Raw genomic sequence first — 25,326 nt, 5'->3', positions numbered from 1 at the left:
TGTATTTTTGCTCCTAAGAACCACAAGAATGCCTGTTTTTCCCTTGCATGTCTCATTTCCCAGGGTAATATAGAGAAGATGGATCTGAGAGGGGTTATGAAATGAGAAAAGGCGTGTTGTGAACAAATTTGCATTGATCCAGATGGCTGTTGGTGCACACTTGAACTCTGCCCGTTCAGTTCTCGCCTGGAAGGGCATGCTAGGCTCTGTCTTAGGGCCCATTCTTAATATTATTGATGCTATTACTAATACTGTAATAAATTAATAATCTATTAGTTCATACTTCTATATCGATATTTCAGATCAGGAAGCTATTTAATTCTGACAGCAGGACAACATGAAATTTCTGTGTTTCACCATGGTCTGGCATGGTAAAATGTTAAAGTTAACATTAAAACTAGTTCTGGTTTAACTGTTGCCAGCTTTTCTTCCAGCATTTCAGGCTGCGCGTCCTTCACTGTGGCATTGCGTGTGTCCTGGTAGAGCCCCATTGCAGAAATACGGGCTTTGAGTTTACCAGCAGATAGGCGTTTCTGCATCAAGAGGCAGCACTTGGTCTTGTGGCATTGAGATCTAAATAAATTTGCGTTGATCTCAATAAATGTGGAAGTTTTGAACCTTGACTTTCTCATGCTTCAGAGTTGAGTATTTTTTTCCCTGCTTTGTCAAGGAGGATGACTGTAGTAAGAGCATGAGCTGATTACTCCCTGTATTAGATAATCATTTCTTAATGTGGGAGGGATATTAAGAAGAATAGATGTGAGTGCTCTTGGAAAACTCTTTATGGGTATAAGGTTTAAGCACCACTGTAAATAGGATTCGTGTTCCCTTTCATGCTGAGTCAGATATAGCTTGGCTGTTGCGGGATGAATACACTAACGCCCAGGACAAAACTCAAGCAGGTCTTAGAAAACACTTGCAAAACATATGGTGACTCGAATATCTTTAAAAACTGTCATTATTCCAGAGATGCATTGTCACCCTTGGATTTTAGGCGGGCAGTAGGAGTTCGATTAAAGACCAGCCCTGCTTCTCTATAGATACCTCTGAAGTACGTCTTTGTTTCCCCACATCATGTGTTTGTCTTATGATGTGCCAGGGGCAAATAATTCTGAGTTTGACTTAAAATTTAAAAACCTGCTGGTGTTTGAGTATCCACGCGGAGCGGCGGGGAGGCTGCTGGGCGAAGGGGCCGTCAGGAGGATGAGCGGTGGAACAGAGCGGGTGTTGGGTGTCCTTCTGCTGGAAAGCCAGCACGTCAACGGGCAGCTAAATCATGGCTTTCCTTTGGGGAAGCCTGAATCATCATTAGAGGTGAAATGCCTATTTTCAATGAAGAGACAGCTAGTTTGATTGATGGTGTTTTTTTCTCACCAGTGACGTTTTAAAAAGAAACCAAAAGTTTTTAGGGGTGGCTGTTAGTTTGTTGAAGTCTCCTCAATATGCCAAAATCGGGTTTTAGTAACTGGAGTTAGCATTGTAAGATAAGACCTCGTAACAGTGTTTTTTGTGTTTATTTTTTGTTTGGTTGTTTTTTTGTAAAAGGTTTTTCTGGATTATGTAACTAAAGGCAGGACGAGATGCTGCAAGTCTAGTTTGTATTTTATGGAGTGCTCTAAAGGCACGGTAATCCAGAGGGTGGTTGTGAGAGGGGTGGTAATAGTAGGAAGGATAGTAATAATGACTTTATTTTTTATTTTTTCAGGGTGCTGAATTTTATTTTATTTGTGTAAGCTTTTAAAAACACTAAGGTTGAGCTGCGATAGTATATTATCAAAAGTTTGTTCTTCTACGTTTGGTTGGTGGACTCTAGAATGGCTCTCCTGTCATTCCCAGCAGCTTTCCATAGAAACTTTTCCCCCCACTTAAATATTTTTAAGATGCTTTCGTTATGAAAGTCCTTGAAATTAAGATTAAAATTATTTTTTTTTCCCTGTGATGGCATATGAATGTGTTTTTGCCATAGTGGCACTTGCCCATTTTGGATTATTTTCTGCCTCTGAATGTTATGTGATTTCTTGTTAAAGTGAATGACAAGTTGATGTATGACACACTTGAGATGGTATTGAGCAGAGTATAGTTGGAAAATTGCAGTGATAATTTTCTTTTTACATCTCAAACTTACACGCTATTGAGGAGAAGAAAAAAAAAGTAGTGTAACAGGCAACTCAAGAAAAGCATAAGGGGAAACCTTGAAAAATTACAGGGAAATTTCCATAACAGATACACGAGTAATGCTGGGTTAATAATGATTTCCTGTCATGAACTATTTTTATCATTTGCCTGCTCTCTGACGTGGCACTCTAGTTAGCATTTTTGAGAGCCATGTTTTAATCAGATTAAGCTCAAGGAAACCGATAGGTATCTGTTTGGCTCATGACTTCTGCTTCTGTTTCTGATTTAGTCACAAGACTATTGTTGCTGGAATCTTTTAAAACCCATTTTGCTTCCACTTGCAGCCGGCGCGTGGCTCACGGTGTGCGAGCCCGGAGGTTGTGTGCCAGGGATCTTCATGATATACGTGCGGGGTGCATTATGGAATTATTTTCTAAATTAAAGGAGACTGATACAAACTGCATCTTTTCCTCATGTGATTAAATAGCTAAAAATAGCTATCTATTTTTAGTTTCAAGCGTAGTAATGTTTCTTAGGAACAAACTCACCCAAAACAGTGTGCTAGGAAAGGCTGATTATGAATAATGCTGCGTTCTGATCTACTTAAGTATTTTTGCTTTACATAATAAACCACTGGATATTCTTGCATCATTTTATATAGTGTGCAACATGGATAGTGCTTCCCATACAAGAGATGTAATGAGAATAAAATATAAATACGTATACTTTTAACTTTGACATTTTCATGTTGTTCAGTCATTTTATTTTATTAAAGACAGCAGAAGAGTTTGTAAGCAAAATTTTTAGTTATGTTCTCCAATATTGTGCATGTCCTGCAAACTTAGGGAATGAGCAAAAAAAAAAAAAAAAAAAAAAGGTGCTGGGTAACATTTGGGATTATTGGTTGTGCTTGGATATTAGTGGACTTAGCACCTCATACAGTGGTCTCAGTGTCTTGGAGCATGGGGGAGGACCAGCAGCCTGGCTTTAAAGAAGCTCCATCTATATGTGCTTTCATAATTTCCAGAGCAAAAAACCACATATTAAATTTGTAATGACCTCTTTTGTCTATTGCAAATACAGATTCTTTTTTTCCCCACACAGTAGAGAGGATATTCAACAGCTTGGTTCGTATTGTGTCTTCCTTCAGTGTATTATTTATTTGGTTGATGCGCTAGAAAACTGCGAGCCTAAGAATTAATAAAGGTTATTAGTTACTTTCCGTAATAAAATTAGCTGACCTTTAAGTAAGAGCGTTATACGGGAGATCTCTAAGTGGAAAAATGACAGAATGCATTTTTAATATGGTAGCCATTTCGATTACTAAATCTTACAGGCACAATATAGAAAGTACATGTTGTGATTAAATGTTGCTCTTGACTGTATATTTGCAGACAACAATGGAATAATTGGAATTTTTGTATTCAAGACAGTATTTAACCCCTCAGTTACAGTTTCTGCCACTTCTTATATTTGGTTACATTTAAGCAATAGAAAAAAAATGGAGACGCAACTTAATTTTCTAAAAATGAATGTCCTTTGGAACCAACAGCTACGGGAGTTTTCTGTGGTTTTTATTAAGCATGATTATATGCAGATTCCTTGAGTGCTCGAACAGACTGTCTTGGGTTGCTATCAGGGATACGTGATGTACACCCTGTAGCTGGTCACATGCAGTTCGCTGTATCAGCGTGCTAGTATTTATTAATCTTTCCAGTGTCTGAATTTATCTACCATTTTAAAGAGAGACTTGCTATAAAACAGAATATTGCACATGAATTTTATGTGCACACCTTTTGTTCTTAAGTCGGGAACAGGATATACCTCATTTCCAAAGCAGCTATTAAAGCAAACTTTCTTAATCTTTTTTTGTACCAACACAGGGTTTGTACTAAATAATGACATTATTAATTGTACCAGTATCTAGAAAAGATCTTATAAAGGCTTTAAGGATACTCTGGTTTTTTTATCGTTATTCTTGAAACTTTGATAATATAGATAATGATTATATTATGGCTTGGATTTCAGGTGAACTTCAGTACAGCAGCACAAGCAAATCTGTAGTTTTTCAAATTTTGACTAGGTCTTATAACATTTGTTGAAATCCTTGCAAGATATTCATCTATTTGTAGCATCATATAGGTCTGTCTCCCCATCTGTCTCTGTTTTTCATGACAACGAGGCTCTGGTACATTTTTTTTTTTTTTTTTTCTCCACTTTAGTACTTATTCATTGAAGCCCACTGTAATGCTGTTTCTATCATAGTTATTTGTCCAACAGCTTTTATTGATCATTTGTGATAAAAGATTTCTTCATAGGGAGAAATTTTAACCAGCAATCAGTGAATTTGGTTTAATTAGATTTAGTTTTATACAGTAGGAAAAGTAATGTAATCAGAACCCATTTATGTACCATTAAATAAATAAATTACTAACATAATGTGGTGCCAAAATCTAAGGCATGTTGAAAAAAAAAAATATGTTCTCACTGAATTATTTTCTGCTAGGCCATATCTATTAAGGAATTCATACAACTTTTATATTTTAAAAGTAAGGGTCTGAATCTAAGGTTCAGATTCCCTCCAAATAAATCCCTATTTAACAGGATATCCCTGAGACTTTTTTTTTTTCAGTGTTGGCAGCCTGACTAAAATAGTCTCATCTGGTTTAACTAAAATCTTTGCATTACTTGGCGGTGGTTTCTTTTGTACGTGGTGCTTAGAGCTCATTGAAGCTCAAACGGTACAGGAAATGCAAATCATGCAAATCATCCTCACGCTGACGATGTACGGTGGCGTGATTGAGCAGCAGTACGTATGGCTCGTGGGCTGACCACATGAAAGAAGTCATTTAAAGACCAGATGAGCCCAAGCTGGGTTAAGTTAGACTATGTGTGAGCTTCAAAGCTTATAGAATAGCATCCTTTTTAAAAATAAATTTATTTTATTAAGAACACCTGCGCCCAGTTCTTAAACAGTGCGAATGTGTATGGATGAATGTTACATTAAATATATGCCATACTTAAATCAGAAAGGCAAAATTGTTATTTTTGTGGAAATTCAGGTATGCATTCATATCGGTGGAAGTAGACCACAGTCTAATGCACTGCAAAAAAAGTCCACTTCGTGTTTTTTGTACATAAAAGCCCAACTCTCCTCTGCCTCTCAGGTAAAAATGAAAATAAACGGAAGATAAAAGGGAATTTTGTGTGTGCAGAAGGGTTAAGAACAGGCTTTCTCTAAGTGCTTGTGAGTGGAGAGAAGAGGGAGGTTGAGTGTTTGCTGCTTTAAATTTCTTGGGTAACTTAGAAAGAAATCCTGCATATTTTTTTTTTTTTTCCCCCTATACTTCTGAAGAGCTTTTTCTGTAGTTTTGGGGCTGTATGCTTTCAATAAAGCTGAGCCCTTGTTGCATTGTGTAACTCTGAACCTTGGAGGTGGTGTGGCTGGGAGAGCAGCTGTGGTGGGAACCCTGGGCTTCATCCAGTGGCTCTTGCGAGATGGACGTGCAAAGACCTATAGGCACAACCTGAGTACCGTCGCCAGGAGAAATTGCTAATAGAATAATAAGCATTTTTCATATTAAACTTGCAATAAAAAGAATATATTTTTAAAGACTTTGTTACCTCTTCTTACTATGGGTAGTATTCAACATGGGTGGCTCTTTTGCTTCTAGTAAGAGTCTTATTTCTGATGAGTGTGGTTTCTTTTTTACAGCCCTCATTTGCTTTTCTTTGGTGTTCGGATGTTTTTAAAAGTTGAGATTCATTCAAATAATGTAACATGACACAAAGCTGGAAAATGTCAATCTTGAACTGTTTCTGTGTAATCTTGCTTAATTTTTCCTTGAAACAGTAGCCCTAAGGAGGTCTATGGTGGCACCCGTCAGGACACTGCGCTGGTATCACCCTGATGGATGTAATTTTGGCTTGATATTCTTTACCAGTGCCCTGCTCCTCCTTGGTTTTGTACTTTCTACTAATATCTGTGGTAATTTATCCAAACACAGGAGTAAGAAGAAAGGAAGAAATTAAGTTTTTATACTTTATCTACTGGTTTGCTTCTTTCTCATCAAGCCAATCCACAGGTCCTGTGTCAGAAAGAGAGAAGGAGATTTCCCATATATATATATATATATATATTTTCTTTTTTTTAAAAAAAAACACTAAATATATTCCTTTCTTTAATACCATATTTGAAGCCAAGAGGAGCATTTCTCCCTCTTGGTGTGCCTGCAGGCTGGGGCAGCTCCCGCTGCGCTGAGCACGTACAGGTGGTGGTCATAGGGCTCAGTGGGGAGTTTTGGGTTCAGTTGGGGCTGGAATGGTTACTTCCTTCCTTCTGTGTGGTTTGTTTGTTTATTCATTTCTTTTTAAGAAAAGCAATAAAGGTGAATGAAGGGATGGCATCCCGAAATCATTGCAAGATGCTGGGGAAAGGAACATGGGAAATAAATACTGTTTTCCTGAGCCAGTTTGTAGAGTCATCCCTTACGGGGGATATTCGTGAGACTTCTGGCGCAGGCTTCTGGGCATGCATTTATATGTCCAGCACTCACTTAGTGTTTTAATAGAAGCAGGAATTTAAATCACAGATAATATTAAATTATCTTTTATACTCAGTGCAAGAAATACCAAGATGCAGGAGCTCACAGAGAAAGCAGAAAAGAAATTTTACTACTTGTATCTATAATAATTTAATGTAATTTAATATCCATTTCAGTGTTTGACAGTAAGTAGAGCTTACTTAAATATTTGTACCTAAGAGCACAGGGCTGTATAAAGATCTTTGAATTTTGAAGTTAATTTGTTTCTTCCAGCAATATATAGAGAGATATACAGAAAATTAATCCCATATGATTGTACAGCTACCAGCGCTCCAAAACTTTTTTGGAAATACTTTCCAAAGAACAACTCCGGTCATCCTGACAAACAGCTTGAGTAAAGTTTCCTTTTCAAGAGTCTCTGAAAGGTTTTACATGTAGTCCTAAGGCATTGCTGGAAAAATATTATTATTTGGTGACCTTCACCAAAACTATTTCACTTTGCTCAGTTGTTGCAGATATGAAAGCTTGTCGGCCAGCCACCTCGGACAGATTTTTGGCTTTCTGTGACGGAGAGATGCATGATCTTTTCCTAATAACAAATTAGCTGTTGTCAACAATTTTCCTGACCGCAGGTTAAATAGCTTAATTTAGAATGTAGTGCTTCACAGTGTTATGGTGGAATTTCATAGAAGTGCAGAAAATATATATGTGCACGGTATGTATGTGTCATATACCTGTGTGTGCACGCACGCAAACATATGTGCATATACGTGTACTATCTGTGCCTGAAAATACGATATCTGAAAATACTGAATCACTATGTACAGTCTCACGAAGATAACGTTTTATTTCGGGACATCTGTCAGGTACTGTGGTGAGCAGGGTCCACAAGATATGTAAACGGGGACATGATCATATGAGTTGATTAAATCACTAGACTGTGACACTCGCTTATCTTCAGCTCCGGCTTGGGCTCCTGAGTTCTCACTGTGGCACTGGTTCTCTTCGTGGCCCTCGATAAGCGAGCTTTGGCCTCAGTTTCTTAATCTTAAAGATTAGAAAGCATCTAGTATATTCTTCTGACTTTGTTATGTATGACTTCAACCCCAGAGGCGTGTATTTCTCCTGCATGTTACTGGGGAATAATGGGCATTCAGCACTGGATGCTTTATGTAATGATAAAAGGCATTCAGAAGTTTCAAGATACCAGAGTTGCATGTGAGAGGTGTTGGGAAAACATAATCTGTAAAATATCTGGAAGTCTAAAAGTATTATTATTAGATTATTATTTTATTATTGGATTTTTCCATGTGGGGAAAATCTCAAAATGCTGCAGCGTTGGGGTTCAGTTTGTGGACTCGGGGAATTCATCTGTGTTGTAAAAATTGACTTTAATGTGACTGTAAATGACTAGTGTAGTCGTTAACCCTGCAAAACTCGCAGCCAGGAGCTGGAGACCATTTAAAAAATGGGCAAAAGGCTACAGTTTCAGAACTGTGAAGTTCTCTCACAATTTTAGCACGTTCTCTTTTCCTTTGAATTCTCTCCTGTATGTCTCTGCTCTTGCGTTGGTCCTCTATGTCCGATGCCAGGAGCTCCAAACTGCCTTGCCCAAGCCTCAGAGCTGAGACCTTTTTATTCCTTTTCTTTTGCTGGTGGCGTTATAGGTAGAGGCCTGTTATGATAACACGTGAAATAAAATGTTAGGACATCAATACAGATTGCACTTTAAAATTGTGTTATGTAAATGGAAATAAAACAGCTTATGGTATATGCCAGGCATGATGCAAGTTTTATTTAATAAATATATGACTGAAGGGCTACATTCAATCCAAATGTGCTCCCCTTTGTGATCTTTAGCCATGTTTGTAGAGAAACCTCTCTTAAAGGACTTAAAGCTTAATTCAGAACAGACAAAACAATTATTTTTTGAAAGTCTGATGAAATATGCTTGGCAGCTTTTGAATTTAGGAGAGTGTTTGTCTCACTTCTTTGAAATCTCACTTCAATCGGTCATTCAGCCATTTTGGTGTAATCGTTCAAATCTGGTAGTGAGTACGGGCTTTGCTGAGTTAAGAAATGATCTAATAAGAAAGTCAAGTGGCTGAAAATAGTGTGTAATACATGAAGACTGAATTTTTCTTTATTGATACGCTTTTTCAGTATTGGTCTACGGGCTGTCCCTACGGTTTTGGTGAAGTGCTGGTTGATAAATATCTCCATGTAGGTAGGGCTTTGGTCCTCTGGTACCTACTGGTAAGAGGGGCTCTATTGCAACCTCCTTTTTTGTGGTCTCAGAGACTGAACATCACCTTCTACCTGCACGAGATGCTGGAAGAGCAATGTTGAATGCCCAGCAAGATGTTGCAGTGGTCACGGTCAGTCAGGGCTAGTGAGTAGCTCATGTTGTCCCATGCTAATATTTGAGAAATAGTGACGATATTTGATTTTGACCTAAAAAGGCAAATCGGAGAGCCACTGCTCTCCTGGAGGCTTCTGACTAGTATGCTGTGACATGCCCTTTCTTCTAATGGCACTTTCTCGTTTGGTTTATTACATAGGTATACAGGTCTGGAGGCTCTTAAGCATTAAATAGTCTTATTTTAATTTCTTAGGGAGATAAAGTGTCACTTTATCTTCTGTCGGTATACATGATCCACCTTTATGTGCCAACGTGTGGCTATTTCTTATAGGAAGAGAAGGGAGGAGATTGGCACCGCACAATGTGGTGTTATAGTTGAAGTGTTGCATGAACGCAGAGCAGAAACATTTAAATTCTAGTTCTGATTGCCAGTTCACTGATCGCATTGAGTAGTTTGCTCGGCTTTTATTATGGCAGGAAAGTTGCCACTGTGCCACAGCCACAAATATTATAGAAGTGTGAAGGGCAGTTGTGAGGAATAAATATTTGCACTTCCCTTATATTTTCTGTAATATTTGATTAAGATATGGGGTTTTTTTATAGATGTATATGAAGGAGTATACACTTACTGAATATATATTAAAATCACTAAGTTATTCCTAATGTTCTGTAGTGCTGCCTGCTCCTGACAAACATCTGATACGGATCATATGCCTCTAAAAAGAGAAGTTCCTCGAGCAAAATATCCTCATGAAAACAGGTTGGAGATACTCACATTCTCTCGCTTGCTCTCACTCGCATGTTACATTTTGGCACGTTGTAGAAGCAGGTAGCATATCTACTACCTGCTGTTGAAAGTGTTGAAGATACTGAATTATTTATTCCATCTTCTGCACTATCCAAACTCGTTTTGGGTAGTTTGACACATCTCGGTCTTCCATATGGATACTTCATGGTGACAGAGTTGCCAGCTGCTCAGGTTTTATGACAGTCTGAGTTTTTTCGAGGACTGTATTAGTTTTCTGGGAAGAATCCTGCTTTTCCTGAGGTCCTCATTCGTAGGCAGCAGTTATGCCTTGGGTTGATGCTCCAGAGTGGGAGTTTTTTCGGAAAATCAGCTATGAGAGCGTTAGATTCCACAAAAATATTTTTTTTAAAGGACTTGAAGTTTATAGATCGTGCGAGATGAAATCGGAGCCATGGGATATAAGAAAAATGTGAAATCCATTTGCTAAGAAAACTAAGTTCCTTCTAGTGATAGTCTTCAAATTTGTAAAAAAGTGTTTAGATATCAAGGTGCATAAAGCAACATACAAAACAGTCTGAAATGTTTTGGAGAATAGGATTTTTGGGGCACTGAAATGTAAAACTGCTAACCAGTCTGCTAAGAGCCTGCTCATCCTCTCTGTGATTGTGCAAAGCGAGTGGGGCTTCTGTTGTTTCAAAATATAAGATGTGTAAACCTCAAAATTGGGAGAGATTTTAAAATAAAGGAAAATCAGTTGTTTTACTTTGCCGTTCATTAATTCAAGCAGCTATTCATATAAACCTTTTTAAGGGAAACTCTCACTATTTGGGTGAGTCTGTGCTGCACTGAGTTTGATTCCCCTTCAATGGTATAAATCGGCCTTGCTTGCAGTGGGATCCATGTATCCACAACATGGGCTCTTCTGTGCAATCCTGGATCCAAACTGACACCAGATGATGTGAAGTAATGGTCCTCAAAGTTTGTTGTTCGGATTTTCTACTGAATAGTAGTGTTATTTGTAGTCTTAAGACTTCTCCATGTTGCTACAACCTCTTGGATGTACTGCATTTTTCGTGCCAGTCATTTGACGTGTTTGTTTTTTCTCTGGAGTTGGACAGATAAGATTCCCAATGAAATGAATTTGCAGACTTGAAACCAATAAGTAATGCTCTTTAAATGTTACCTAATTGAGTAGAACATCAGTTTTACAAGTCTTTTTCTTTAAAAAGTCTTTTCACTGTGTACTTACCCTTGGTGAATTTGTTGCCTTCAGACATTGTCCTCTCTTTTTCTTCTTTCTTTTTTTCTTGCTCTGTCGCAACATATATTTGAGCGGAGTTAGTCCGTACATCTCATAGACCCAACAGCTACTTTTCACTAGTGGGTTATTCCGATTTGCTTATGTTCTGCTCTAATAAGATGCCTTCGCTTCATTATTTAATGCTGCCGAAATCTGAGCGAGGAAGATGTGGATTCATGGCTTTCTCCTTCCCCCCATCACCGCAGCTGTAGCTGCTTGGTCTCGACCTCTCCCTTTGTGGAAACAGAGAGGATGATGTAGCCCATGGTGAACAATCTGGCCACTAAAGTAAAAATGTGCATCTGTCAGTAATTAATTGAAGCCAAATTTAATTACAAATCAGGGAAAAAAAATAGTACCACACATTTAATAAAATTCAAGAAGCTTCAGTACCATTGCCTAAAAACCAAAGCAATCCAAACAAAATACTCCCCCCTCAAACATCTAAAAGTCTTATCTGTGAGAGAGTCTCTTTCAAGTTTACTTCTTGACGTTAAATAGAAAAGTACTTTTGATTTAACTGTTTTCACATCCTTTTCGGTGTCTTTTTGAGTTAAAGGTCATGGAAAATGGTGGTATGTGTTTAAGGCTCGTTCCTAACCAATTGTGTCAGCTGGGGATCTGGCCCCCGAAATCAGATTGTAAGGCTGGCTTGCATGTAAATATTCCGATCATCTATTTGCGATAAAAAATCAGGAAGGAACTGAGAACCCCAATAATTTGAAAATGAAATCATGCATTTATGTAACCTCTTGAATATTTTAAAGGTGAGAGATTTTGTTGTTACTCAGCTGCAGCCCCATTCTGGTTTTGCTGGATAACATCAGTGAGGTCAGCAGGTTGAGACAGGAGGTTCTCAAGAACTCTACCCGTGGTTCTAACAGGTCTGAAAATCTGGGTGGCATGAGGAGACACGGGGAAGGGTGGGACATGAAACAGTGGACACTGGAAACGCAGCCCCCTTCTACTCCAGCTGTGTCAAATAGATGTGCCTGCAGAGAGTTGAGAGTCTTGCTTGGGGTATGGTATATATGAAGAAGGGGAAAATGCATTTCATTTCTAGGCAGTACAGTCTTTTGGAAAACTAAGGTCTGTCACAGTAGGAACAAGAATTTTGGCTATGGTCTGAAATAATATACTGTAAAACAAGGGACGGAGAATGTATTTTTAAATCAAAATATTAAAAAGGGATTGGCAGTATGAGTTCAAACAAGCTATTCATTTCTACTGTATTTTAGTATACAAGACAAACCCCAAATCCGAAACTATTGAACTGGTAACAGCCATGAATATTTATCACTGTGTACTATATGTACATATAGTAATTACAGCAAGAGGAAAAAATATTTTTCTTTACAATTAATATTTGTAAACGTTTATGAAAGTACATAACAAATAAATAAGACAAACACATGGCCTAATTAAGATGAAAGGCATGACAACCCTTGTGATTTGTTCTGAAAAATAAAGAACGTTAAAATAGTAAGACTTAATTATTTCTGTAAACATTTCAAATTATGCTCTATCTACAAAATCTTAATTTATGAGATATATATTATATCTATAAGCATTTTTGACATTTGTACATTCCATGTCAAAAAATTATTGTTAATTTATTATTTATTATACTGTATACTGTCATATATTATCACTTATTAGTATTTATTGTTCAGAAATTCAGATTCATCTATTCTTTAATGGAAAATGGAAAAGCATTTTGTATTTGATTGCAATTTGTGTATTTTTGGTCTAGTGGTAAAAATGCAAGTTCTGCAAGTTGATCATATAAAAATGTGTATGATGATAAACAAAAATAACTGGTCTGTTTAACATTCCAGGCATTAATAATTCTATTTGATATACAGTTTACATTTGAAAAATAACTTAAAGCCAAATCCGTGGACTTGTCTGAATTGCTGGGTTGAAAGCAAGGAAACTGTATGATGGAGGAAGCAAAGCCCTTAGGTTTGATCTAGAGGAGCTTGAAGACACCTTTGTCTCTGAAGCCCTTGTTTCTCGAGGTGGATATGTTTATGGTCATACCTCTTGTCTTTTCCTTGACCTTTAAGGAGGCAACATAGCTGAGCAGTGTTCAATAGAATCATAGAATCGTTAAGGTTGGAAAAGACCCTTAAGATCATCGAGTCCAACCGTTAACCCAGCACTGCCAAGTCCATCACTAAACCATGTCCTCGAGCACCACGTCTATCCGTACTTTAAATACCTCCAGGGATGGAGACTCAACCACTGCCCTGGGCAGCCTGTGCCAGGGCAGCCTGTGCCAGTGCCTGACCACCCTTTTGGTGAAGAAGTTTTTCCTAATATCCAACCTAAACCTCCCCTGGCGCAGCTTGAGGCCGTTTCCTCTCGTCCCATCGCTTGTTACTTGGGAGAAGAGAGTGCTTCTTACCCAACCATGCTTGCCTTCACTAGAAGGTGGTTCCCCTCATGGCTCCTGTTATTTGCTATAAAGTTTTGGTTGGTTCTGATCAACTGGAGAAGATGTAGCCAGCAGCAGTGGCGTGACGGTGTTCTGTGTTTGACTGTTATCGATGACGATTTGTTGGGTCGTAGTGCCTGTGTGGGCTCTGGTGGCACCCTGACATCGCGCTGCTGAGTGCACAAGAACCGTGCCCAGAATAAAACCGTATTTGGGGTAAAAATCTGAGGGTTTAAGACTCTGCTGTCTGACGTTAGGCCTGCCAATTGATATTTCAGGAGAGAGAAATGTGCTTACAGATACAGTATAATTTGGGCCTTGGCAAGAGCAAAGTGGTCAGTGCCTTGTGAGAAGTACGGTGGGATTTGACGCATCCAAGTGCTCAAGGTTTTAGTTCTAGATTGGTGCAAAACCACTTTTCAGCTTCATGCGCCCCTCCGGAAGGCTGGATGAATGTCAATTCAGTCAGTACCATCTAACAAACAGTCTTTTTTTAGTACCTGTATCCCCCTAAAAGGCTCATGGTTGTAGTGATGTCCAAATCTAACTCTGTTTTATCCTAATACTGCACCTGGCAAACGAAGAGTGCTCGTACCTTTTTTCTGGACTGCCAGATCTACACTCATAAACTCATTTTACTGTGAATGTAGTTGTTTTGCAGCAGAGACTTATGACCTTGGATTTCATTCGCGGTGCAGGACAGTCCCTGTTGCTCCTGCAGGATCATACCCTACAGCATTCCTCCTTTTCCAGGGGGAACTGGGTTACTTGTGCTATGATCCAAACGGTGGCCGCATCCGTCAGTCCTTCATGCTGGCAGAGCTTCTGCAAGACAGAGGGAATATTCCGGTACAAATGAAGTGCTGGTTTAAACTCACTTTGTGCTGTAAGCCTGGTGAATTGGAGAGTTCAGCCTCCATATCCATAGATACATAAATATGCCCTGTGTGGTCTCCCAAGGGGAAAGCAAAATGTGTTTTTAGTTAAGTTGCATGGGAATTTAATTGAAAGATTTAGGGCAATGCCATAAAAGAGTAAATCGTGGTTACGTGACACGAAGATTTATAAAGCAAAATAAAAATACTTTAGCACCTTTACTTTTATAATTTGCTTGATATACATGGAAACCTATATTAGTTGTTTTGTCTGCTGGTAATTAAAAAAAGTAAAGGTTTTTATATTTTACCTCTTTTCAGTCTTTTGGAGTAAAATAATGGGGAAGACAGTAGCAAAGGTCAGAGCGTGCTCCGGACCCGTCGTGGCTCTGAACCTGCAAGCACGCTCAGCTTCCTTCCCATGAATATTTGTATGAATTAAGCACACGCTTAACTTAATTCACATAAGTAGTTCCTCAGAAGTCAGAAGGACTATTAAGTGATTCAGATTAAGCACAAGCTTAGTGTAAGACCGGAGCTTGTGTGGATGGTGGCCCTGAAATTTGGCCAGCCTCCAAGGCAGCGGTGCTACTGCGTGTGTGATGGTCCTGCTCTATGCGAGAAGGTCACTTGTGACACAGAAAAATACTTGGAGATATGTCGGAGAGGAGAACTAGGGCACTTGTGTTAGAAATGTCACCTTCAACGCAGGTTTTGTGATGATTCACACGATATTGAAGAGTACTGTATATATTATACGTTGTAGTGTTGATAGGTCTGGATGAGAATACCATAATAGCAGTTGAAATGTGGGGGGTTTTGTGAGATGGTAAGTTAATGATGTAGCTGTTAATTTGAATTTAGCAGACATTTTAAATATAGGTTTCTCTTACAGAGACAAAAGTTGCAATTTAAAGCTCTTTGGTGGTCTAAAAACAGCTTAATTCTCTAGTAGCATAGTAATAAGTACTAATCCAGCTTATACAGTGATTGTAGTATGTCATGTTTGTGAAAGATTGCCTAACTCTGCTTTCTCTGGGTTTTATGTTAATTTTTTTAAATTAAACATAAAACCTTATAACATCTTTATGCTGAGATAAACTGTTCAATTTAACTTGTGCTCAAGCAGCAGCTGTCAGGAATTATCATGTTTCGAGCGTTCTTGCCATCACCTTGTGTCTCTACCTCCCGGATACACTACATGGGATGATAAAGCTCACCTTGTTAGGATTTATTACTTAAATAATAACCCGAGGTAAAATGAAAGTTGATGTCACACGGAACGACAACTGACATATATTTATGTCGCACGTTACATTATAATAAACTTCACTTTCTTCCCCTTGTAATAGGTGTTAAGTGGAAATACACTCCAGCATATCCTCCAGTGCCCTGCGTGAGTCCATTAGCCACGTGCGCGGCTGCTCTGTGGGCATGTTCGTGGGGACTCGTCCTGTCAGGTGTTATTTAAGCTTATAATGCCAGAGCAATCGGTTATGGCTGGTGGTTAGCAGCTTTTATGCCAGTAAAGAAACAAGGATAAGAGCATCTCGTATTTGTTGGGTTAAATTTTGGAAGTGCTGTGAAGTAAAGCAAGTGAATCAAGGAGGGTGTTTTCTTAATAATATTACCATTTAAATGGTTTTGGTATTATTTTTTCTGTAAGAAACATAAGCAGTGTCATTTCAGGCTCTAAATCTGAATTTGCCAGTAATCGCGAGAGTTTTCTCTTGACACTGGGTTATTGATGGGCTGGGCAGTGATAAGCGATCTGCTTGATAATTGAGTCTTATCCCCTCCCATTTACAGTGGGCAAAATTTGGGTCTACCTCTCACAAGCTTTCCAAGTTCTCAGCCTTTCTTGCCTTACTAGGAGCCGGCCTCCAGCTCCCTCTAATGATGCTATCGAATCCTCTGGTTTGTCTAAGCCGGTACTGCAAACGTTATTTTCCTTTCCTGTGGATATAACCATCTCTTTTTCATATTCCTCTCCTAGTTATTCCTTTGTCCATCTGAGCGAGTTCAGATATTTCAGAGGTACGCGGTTTTGTCCAAGCTTAAATCTTGGATCTCATTTCTCGCCGTGCTCCCCGTTGCCCTTTTCTTTCCAGTCGTCGTGTTAACCTTGGCACCCCCACTGGCTTCTCTTCCCACTCTTGCTTTCGTGCCTTGCTCTCTGCTGCTTCCCGTGTTTTTAATCCCAATGTGCCATCTCTTTATTTCCCCCTCTCTTCGTTCAAACTCAGCCAAGTTCATAGACGCTATCCTGCATCAATTCAGTTTTCTTCCGAACTCATTGCAGAAAGAGGTTTTCTGAAAAATCAGTAAAGGATAAGCGGTAGCACAATCCAGAAGTAGCCAAAATTTTGCCAAGCAACCGTTTCGCCTCATTTCTGTAACATTTGGGCTATGTTTTCTCCTGTTTGTGTTTCACTTTGTCACTCTGGTGCCGAACTCACGGCCATCTCGGAGCAGGGGCATTGCATCGCCCGTAGGAAGTTTTCCTGCCTCTGCCTTGAGTCTGGCAGCCAGGGCCTTGTGAGGTCCCGAGGTTATTACTCTTCCTGACAAATAAGTGATGACTTACGTAAAACTATTTTTTCCTCTTAGTATGGCTCATAATAAACCCGAGCTCGTATCTTAATTGGCATTCTGCTTGACAGTCCCTTTAGAACGATCAAATATTTGATGAACAAGGCAATAACATTCATCTCTTACATTCGTAAGCCTTTCAGATTAGCATTGACTCAAGTTGATGAAGATGGATACAGGATCTGTTCTCTAGAAAGTGTTTGTTCTGTAGATACAGATTATCTAAGAATGGTGTGTGTTAGCATAGGTGATATTATGAGAGAGAGAGTGATATATATATATATGGTTATTGGGGGAAGTTCATGAGTTTTAAGGTTGGCAGCCAGGATCAGAAGTTTTTAATATTAGTGATGTCGGTTTGGCAGTAATCTTAAACACAAAATCCATATAAAAAAAGGGAGAAGAGGAATAAAATAGGATAAAGAATAGGAAGAATAGGAATAAAAATAGGAAAAAAAAGAAAGATTTTAAAAGAATTAAGCATTGCATAAATCAATTCTGAATCTGAATCACTAGAATGGTGGACAGCAAAGAAAAAGAAACATGCTATGTTGAAAAGTAGTTTATTAAAACTTAATGTTTTATGTGTAATAAATACCTGATCTCAGGTTTTTTTTTTTGATCCCTTATGATGAGAAATGTCTGCGGCTCTGCAGTTCTCTGTAGGTTCAGGATTCAGTTTGCTCGAGAGCAGCACTAGCCAGGGGACAGGAGATGCTCGCATACTTTTGGTGAAATGCAGAGGAATCTGCCACTGGTTACAGTAGGGTCACGATTTCACATTACATGTTTAAAGACATTAATTTTCTGATAGCCTGGTAAGTTATATGAGGCTAAGATAGCAGCTTGTTAGTGCTGTTTGTGCTTCCTTTATATGAACTGAAGGATGTGTGCAGTATTGTGGACTGGAATAGCAGGAGTGCTACGGCAATACTGGGGTGCAAGGGTAGAAACAACATTTCATTATAGAGGATACCTCATAAAAACGTGAAAATGAACCAGAAAGAGGTTGGGAATAAAAAAAAAAAAGAAAACCAGACCATACTAGATAAGTGCACTGCATAAATCAAAAGGGTTTATGTCATAACATGAACATGTGCCATTCCTGCTCATATATTGAATTTCAGTAGTTGGTTGCATAAAGAAGTAAAGTGTAATGAAACTGGCAAGCAAAGTATTCCCTAGTCAGCCTTATCTTTGTTCCATTTGTCCTTCAGATACAGCTTTTCTTGCCTTTTTCAATAAAATCCATCCAGCTTTTTTTATTTTGCATCTCTCTGTAACCGAGCTGGGAAGACCAATGAGATTCAGTGCTTTTCTAGTTGAGTTCTTAGCAGCTGCTTTTTAAGAGATCAAAACTTCGAATGCTGCTACATGGTATTAAGGCTTAGCTATTGATGTGTCCCTATAGGGGTTATGTTTTTCTTGGGGGGGGGAGAAGGGGAAGGGGTGACCCCTGTGAGCATGCTCACAGCCAGTAAACACTGCTCTCCTTGTTTTCCAGGATCCTCTTTGCAAGCTCGGTGCTTAACCTGGCTGAACTCGCTGCCCTCCGCCCTGACCTTGGCAAATTGAAAAAGGTCCTCTACTTCCATGAGAATCAATTGGCGTATCCTGTCCAGAAATGCCAGGAAAGGGATTTTCAGTATGGATACAACCAGATTCTTTCATGGTAGGTGTTTTCTTGCACCGCTCCATGTTATTTAAGGTGTCCTTCTGTCTACAGCCTTGCAGCATCGTAACCCTGAGTCCTCCTCCTCCGTATAAATGATGACCCGGTAGCAAACGGAGGTACCAGCAGAGCCCTGAAGAGAGGTTGATAAAAGTGCTGTGGCAGAAACAATCTGCTCTATAAAGTCATCTCAATTTCTTGTATAAAGTCCACCGATGCTATACTGGGCTGCCACGGCGTAGCCGTTAGCGGTGCGCGTTTTGACCTGTGTATTGGCCGTAAGCGAGATGCTTTGTTTCATGGATGGTTTGCAAAGCTGCAGCTAATCAGCTTTTGCTTGGCCATAGCTTTTACTGCATCCAACTGAAATTATATTGAGGGTTTTAGAGAAATAAACAGAAATTAAAATGTACTGCAGCACTTTTCTTGTGAAGAGAGCGCAGTAAACATACCAGATAAATCCTTATATTTCTTTCATCTAGTATTCAGAAATTGTGCAGTGCTAAAATACCCAGACGTTTTAAAGGCTGCGGTCCTTTATTGTTGCTAAAAACAAATGTATTTCTCGAATCTGAGTTAATGAAAGAAGTTAATAACAGCAATGCTGAAGAGCTTTGTGGTTAGGCACTGTACAGACCTAAGTGAAACAGCAAAACTCAGTTGTTTTGAACTGAAATAAATTAATTTCCATGGTATTTCTCACCTATCTGTTAGTAGGGGAATTACTAGGAACAGGGATTGAGCATTTTAAGGTGCAAGTTAAGCTTTTGCATCTTTATAATACGAGCCAGTTGATAGTGAAATTTCTCAAATAATGATCTGTGTATGCTCTGGCCATTCTGCAGCTGCTTCTGCCACTGCGTTTGCAACATGTTTCGCTTAGCAGTAAAGATGGGAAAGTGTAGTGAAAGATCCTTTGAAAACAGAAGCAGCCATTTTCAGATGTTATAACAGAAAAGATTTTTTGGCACTGGGGCAAGGAATATTTTTTTGTATATATATTTTGCTTTATTATGGCAGTTATTTTTCACGTGTGTTGTAAGCTGACAAACATCCTCGAAATATGCATTTTTAAGATAATAAAAGTATCTTCTTTTATTAGGGGGAAAAAAAAAAAACATGACTTCTATAGATGTTCGATTCTGTCTCCTTCAGCTTCCAATAGCTTCTCCATGTAATTACATAATATCCATCTTCCATTTCTGTTGCTGCAGAAGCCCCTTTTTTAACAGCAGATAGAAGCCATCTCCTCTGTGCTGTTTGTAACTGCCTAGAGGTCTTCGGCAAAGACATGCCATCTTCCCATCTTCCAAGTCTGCTAGAAATGCTAGAAATGGGAAAATGTGTCTTTCCAGTTTGCATAGAGATTTTGGAGATAAATAAAATCGGAGTACTTTGAATCTCCAGGTTGGTGCTTTGGATAATTAGGAAAGAGATTTTTTTTTTTTTTCTTCTCCCTAGTGTTTCTATAGAGTTTATGTAAAAAAAAAATAAAAAAATCACACTTTTCAATGATGGCTGAGATTCCTTTTAGCTGCTCAGGCAGTGATGGCGACGGGATCTTTCTAATTTGTAAGTGATCTGCAGAACCTCTAGGAAAAAGTTGGGCAGAGATGCCATCGTGTCATTGAATCAGTGCAGAAAAGATGACTGGCTCGTTTGTACAAAAATGAGGAGGCCAACGGGTTAAAAACCAAAGGTGGGGAAGAGAGAGGGGTTCCAGAAAGCATTTCGGCTCCTGCAGCCTGCTTGAAAAGGATTATTTCTCTCTAATGTTTGGGGGTTTTATTTTCCTTTTCCTGCTGACTCCTGCTGCTTTGGTGAGCAGTGTCAGTTCTTTCTTGACCAGACAGCGGTGAGATGCAGTGAGGATGAATGACAGCCTCTCACCTCAAATATACTTTTCACCAGCCCGGTGACTTATGAACGTGTGTCCTCGATGTATCTTATGACCCATAGGTCTGTATTACAATATATAACATATTGAGAAAACCAACCGGCCATAAAGCATTTCTTACCTCCGTTAGCGTTGCGTGTTTGCCAGCGTAGCTAAGATTGTGTCAGCACTTCCAGGATAAACTTCCAGATATTTCAGGCCTTTTGATAGCTTCTCGTTTTCTCCAGGCTGACTCTAAGCAGAGAAAGAATACCTACGTTATCATTTAACTACATCTTAAAATTATTGCTCTGGTTGATTTTAAAACATAGCAGTAAAGAACAAAATGTTGCATTAATGTGCCAAATTTTTTCGAACTTCTTTTTTGCTACTGTGTGCTATGGGTATTTTATGACTGTACAGACCTTATTATATGTTACATTTAGTGAATATACTTTTAATCAGGATTATGTATGCATAGGTTAAAGTAACATTCTGTTTCTCTAGTATCCTGCTACCTGACATACTTGGTCAGTCAAAGGGAGATTAACCAAAGGTAAGTTGTCCTTCGGTGCGAAGGATTATTTCTAAGAAATCTTCATTTTCTTCCAAGTTTACTTCTACAAAAGTTGTATTACAGTGGGCTTTATCTGTTTATAATGCTTTTAAGAGATAATGTCAGTAATATTATTCTTACCATTTTATGAATAAAAAGTGATCCACAGATAGAGTAGGATGTGCTCCTTTAGATTAATAATAGTAATTTATTACTTAGTTAAAAAAAAAGTTAAAAAATTTTTCAAAGCGTGAATAGACAGAAATCAAGGCATTTCTAATGAAGGTACATATGCTAGTCCTAATTCATGGGAAAAGGCTGATTTTAATTAGCATTCCACTTGCACCTTTTGTTTGTTTATGAGAATATGTACCTATTTCCATTGCATTTAAAACAATTTGGTTCCTTTTGCAGCAGCAGTACATTCATTAATCTTAACCACTTTTTACAGTTTGGTTGCTGATGTTGTGGTGTTCAACTCTGCTTTTAATATGGAATCGTTTCTTACATCCATTGGAAAATTTATGAAGCTGATTCCTGACCACAGACCTAAGGATTTGGAAAAAATAATCAGACCGAAGTGCCAAGTTCTTTATTTTCCAGTCAGGTTTCCTGATGTGAGCAGGTCAGTACGTTTTCCACGACATAAATTGCCTCCAGTCTGTCAAAACTCTCTATTTATGGTGACGTTCTAACTAATCAGCTAAAGCATCATTAATGAAAGAGTTTGATAGTATGCAAAATCCCCTAATTGATAAATGCATTTCAATAATCAGAGGCTATTCAGGCAGCGTCTGATCTGCCGAGCCCGTCCTTAGTGCGTGTCGTACAAACTTGCATCGTTCAGGATGAGTGATTTCCCACTTGTTTTAGTGATTTCCCACTTGTTTTAGTCTTTAAGGAGTGGCCTGCTTCTCAGCTCTGTATATATTTGTACAGGGGAGGTCAAGGAGGCGAAAGAAATGCTGGAGAACAGTAAAAGTGATAAGCCTAGAGTCAAGAAGCTATATTTCCCTTGGTGCGTTGCAGTGGGATTTTATTCCCTCCTCCCTCCCCTACCTCTTCTTTTATTGCTTTCCAGGTAGGTGAAAAGCATCCCCGTAGCAGGGAGCGGACTTGCAGATGTTGGCATTAGCTGCAGCCGTAGTTGCTCTTCAGTCTTCCTCGGTTACTCTGAAGGACGTTTTTTATTACCCTCGTTTCAGAGCCCGTCTTGAAATTAGCGGTGGGTTATGTGGCTCAAAGGGAACATTCGCGAGATCCTTTTCACTTTTGATTAAACCGGGCACAATTGTTTTTCCTGTTATAAGGGACTCTCCTCCCACCGAACAGGAACTTTGCTTCAGTGGGACCGGTACTAAATAGAGTATGATTCTGCAATTTGATTATACTCTTAAAACAGCGCGATGCTGGGTACATTTTTTTGCTGAAATAAGGATGGAAAGCACCGGAATGACTCTGCAAGAGTCCAGCTTCTGATCTGATAATAAGTTCTGGCCACACTTGAGATCTTTGTCCCTGACCATGTTGTACTTAGAGTTATTTTAAAGGCTAAATATACATTTCTGGTAGTTTGGGGTAGAGAGATTTTTCGTACAGGAGCTGAGGTCGTGCACTCTATTGATGTTCACACTGCAAGGTTTGCATTTCAGTATCTCGGAAAACTTTATATTGTAAAGCACTGATGCCAATCATTTGAAAATCAATGTCTAAAGTTAATTCTTTAAGCCTATGTTTTTTGGCAAGTGGGTTAAAATCCTCCAGTGTTCCTTAGGGACTTGGCTGCCTGGATGGCAGTGGAGATCAGTACCTATATATCTTTGAGGATCTACTATTGCTTCTTAGAGACCATGTTTTTCAAGAGTGAGGGAATGCTGTGAATGCTTAGCATATTTGATATCGAGCCATTTTAAAAGGGTCTCGTGGTTTTTGGCATACACTAGGAACTCATGTGGCCCAAGCCTAGTTTTGGAGATGAAGTTGTGATAACCCTGTCTCGTATATTAAATCAGCTCTTTTGGACTTGTCAGCCCTGGCAGATGGGGTCAAACGAGACCTGACAAATTAGTCTGAAGTCATACGCACAGTGATCGTTTGTCCAAAGCAGAAGGTGATTAGGTGGGTAAAATCAGTCGTCTGCTACCCAAACTGATCAAGTGGGAAGATCCCGTCTTACTGAGTGCTCTTCTTAACAGCCTGCCCTTGTATTAAATCTCATCTCACAAAGCAGGACACCTTTCACGTTTTTATTGTGGTGGTTCCACTTGAGATTATATCGAAAAGCTATTTGCAGCAGTGGTGGACAAAATTAAGATTTCATAAACAACTGTGTGACTGTACAAATTTCTCAGCAGAGTTATTGTAAACACAGCTCTAGTATTTCTAATATATATTTTATTCAACAGCTAACTCTAGATGTAAGTTTGGGCTTTTTTTAGACAAAGCCCAATACTGTCACAGAAAAAAAAAAAAGGCAGAAGAAAGGACTGTTTCTGCATAACTCTGAAGTTCCTTGGGTTTTGACCTTCAGCTGCAGCCAGTATTTACTATTTCTTTACAAGATCATGTTTTAAGTAATGTTGAATGCACCTGTGGCAATTGAAGGCTGTTTTTTAATTTTGACTGTATTAGTATACTGACTGAATGGAGATTGAGGAGAAAAAGGTTAAGAAAAATTGTGGCCAAGCTAAAATTTATAAAGCAAGCTCTTAGCCCAGAGTGTTTTTCAAGTTATTTTCAAATGGTAATTTGCTTTATCCAAACCGAACTCATACAGTGTAAGTAAGTGATTATTTGCATGACTGACAATCATTTCAGTGCCTGCAGTCTTTTTAAAATGCATAATTTTGCTGAGATGTTGGGAAAATATTTAAAATTTCTGAAGGCAAAATAACCAGGGTGATTTTTTTTTTTCTTTACTTTGACCTCTTTTATTTTGCATGTGAACGTCTCAGGTTGCCTTTGTGTCTTAAACGTAATCTTCATTTGGATTTGGGAGCGAGCTGATTTAAGAAATCATCCTCACGCATGTGAAGGTGATCTTTTTGAGATTATTTTAGATTAATATTGCAATTGTAGGGCAAAATAAAATATATCTGACCATTGATCAAAACCAGAGTAATAAAGAAGCATGTCACATGAGTTAATCCTGTAATGTATCTACCTTTTAATGTAATTACTGTAGATGATGGGTATACAAACTAGCACAAGCAGCATAGTAAATGATCGCTTAAGAGTGAAGGTAAAATGATGAAGGATACCCTAGGAAATACTTGTGAATACTACTAGAGGTACCATTATACATATGTGTAATGTGTATTTAAACACATTTCAGATGGGCATCTAATCACTGCTTTTCTACTTGTGAGAGGAAGTTATTGATGCTTTTTTATAAAGATTCTTCTTTTTAATAAATATTTGGCATAAGGGCACATATTGGTGTTCCCAGAGCAAACCACCAGACTGTGGTCCTTATCTGACAATGAGAAGAGATGAAAGGATTTGAGGATTTAGCAGAATAAGAAATTTACTGACCTAATCCTCCTGTTTTCTGGTTCTGACGATGACTAGCTTCCATATTGCAGCCTGTGGTGCCACAGCTACTCCGTGTATATTCATCTGCTATAATTTCTGACTTTGAATTCTCCTCTTCATACATTCTGATGAAGTATATTATGTAGAAAGACGTATCGGAGTACTTCTAAGCTTGGAGACAAAAGCCCCTCTAAGTTAAGGCTGTCACTTCATAGTGCGTAGGTATCGCAAGGGAGGTAGACCAGTAGCTGATCTTATGTGCCATATGTGCTGTGTATCAGACTGGGGTTTTATAGCACAGTGAATTAAATACATTGTAATTCACAGTTATATTGTCATTGGCTTAATTTCAGTATATTTTCTATTGTAATGCAAATAAAATCCTAATTTTTTTTTCTATACAATCAATAGAGTCTATTTTGATATAATCTGTTTCCACTTTTGCACTGGAAAACTATGGGCCAGGAAGAAAATTCCGCTTCTGATGATGTTGTCTTTGGTACTCGCATCTCCATATGCCAGCAGACCCTGCTGGAACACCTCTGGAAGGTCTTTGTTGATATTTTGTATGAATTCTCTTGGCCCATCTGCATCCATACTCTCTGTGACAGTCAGCAAAGCGGGGTCAGACTAGGTACTCCTTGGAATTCATTTCAATGCAAATTGTAATATAGATTTTGGTTATTACTACTATTCCTCTGATTGTAGTATA

At 38.7% G+C, this 25,326-nt stretch overlaps 1 protein-coding gene across 2 annotated transcripts in view; it reads left to right on the top strand.

The window, feature by feature from the left end:
• The window catches only part of GTDC1 (glycosyltransferase like domain containing 1), a 159,765-nt gene that overhangs the window by 49,803 nt on the left and 84,636 nt on the right, over positions 1 to 25,326 (top strand). The window contains exons 3-4 of one of the 2 annotated variants that reach the window (XM_082312087.1): positions 18,481 to 18,648; positions 21,532 to 21,705. In XM_082312087.1, coding sequence (XP_082168213.1) covers positions 18,481 to 18,648; positions 21,532 to 21,705 — 342 coding nt within the window. The remainder of the gene's footprint in view (positions 1 to 18,480; positions 18,649 to 21,531; positions 21,706 to 25,326) is intronic. The other variant, XM_082312088.1, reaches the window with a different exon arrangement.

This window comes from Platalea leucorodia (genome assembly GCF_965183815.1).
Source record: "Platalea leucorodia genome assembly, chromosome: 5".
Classification (NCBI taxonomy): Eukaryota; Metazoa; Chordata; class Aves; order Pelecaniformes; family Threskiornithidae; genus Platalea; species Platalea leucorodia.
The sequence above is the reverse complement of the archived record's forward strand: the minus strand, read 5'-3'. Positions and strand labels throughout refer to the sequence as shown.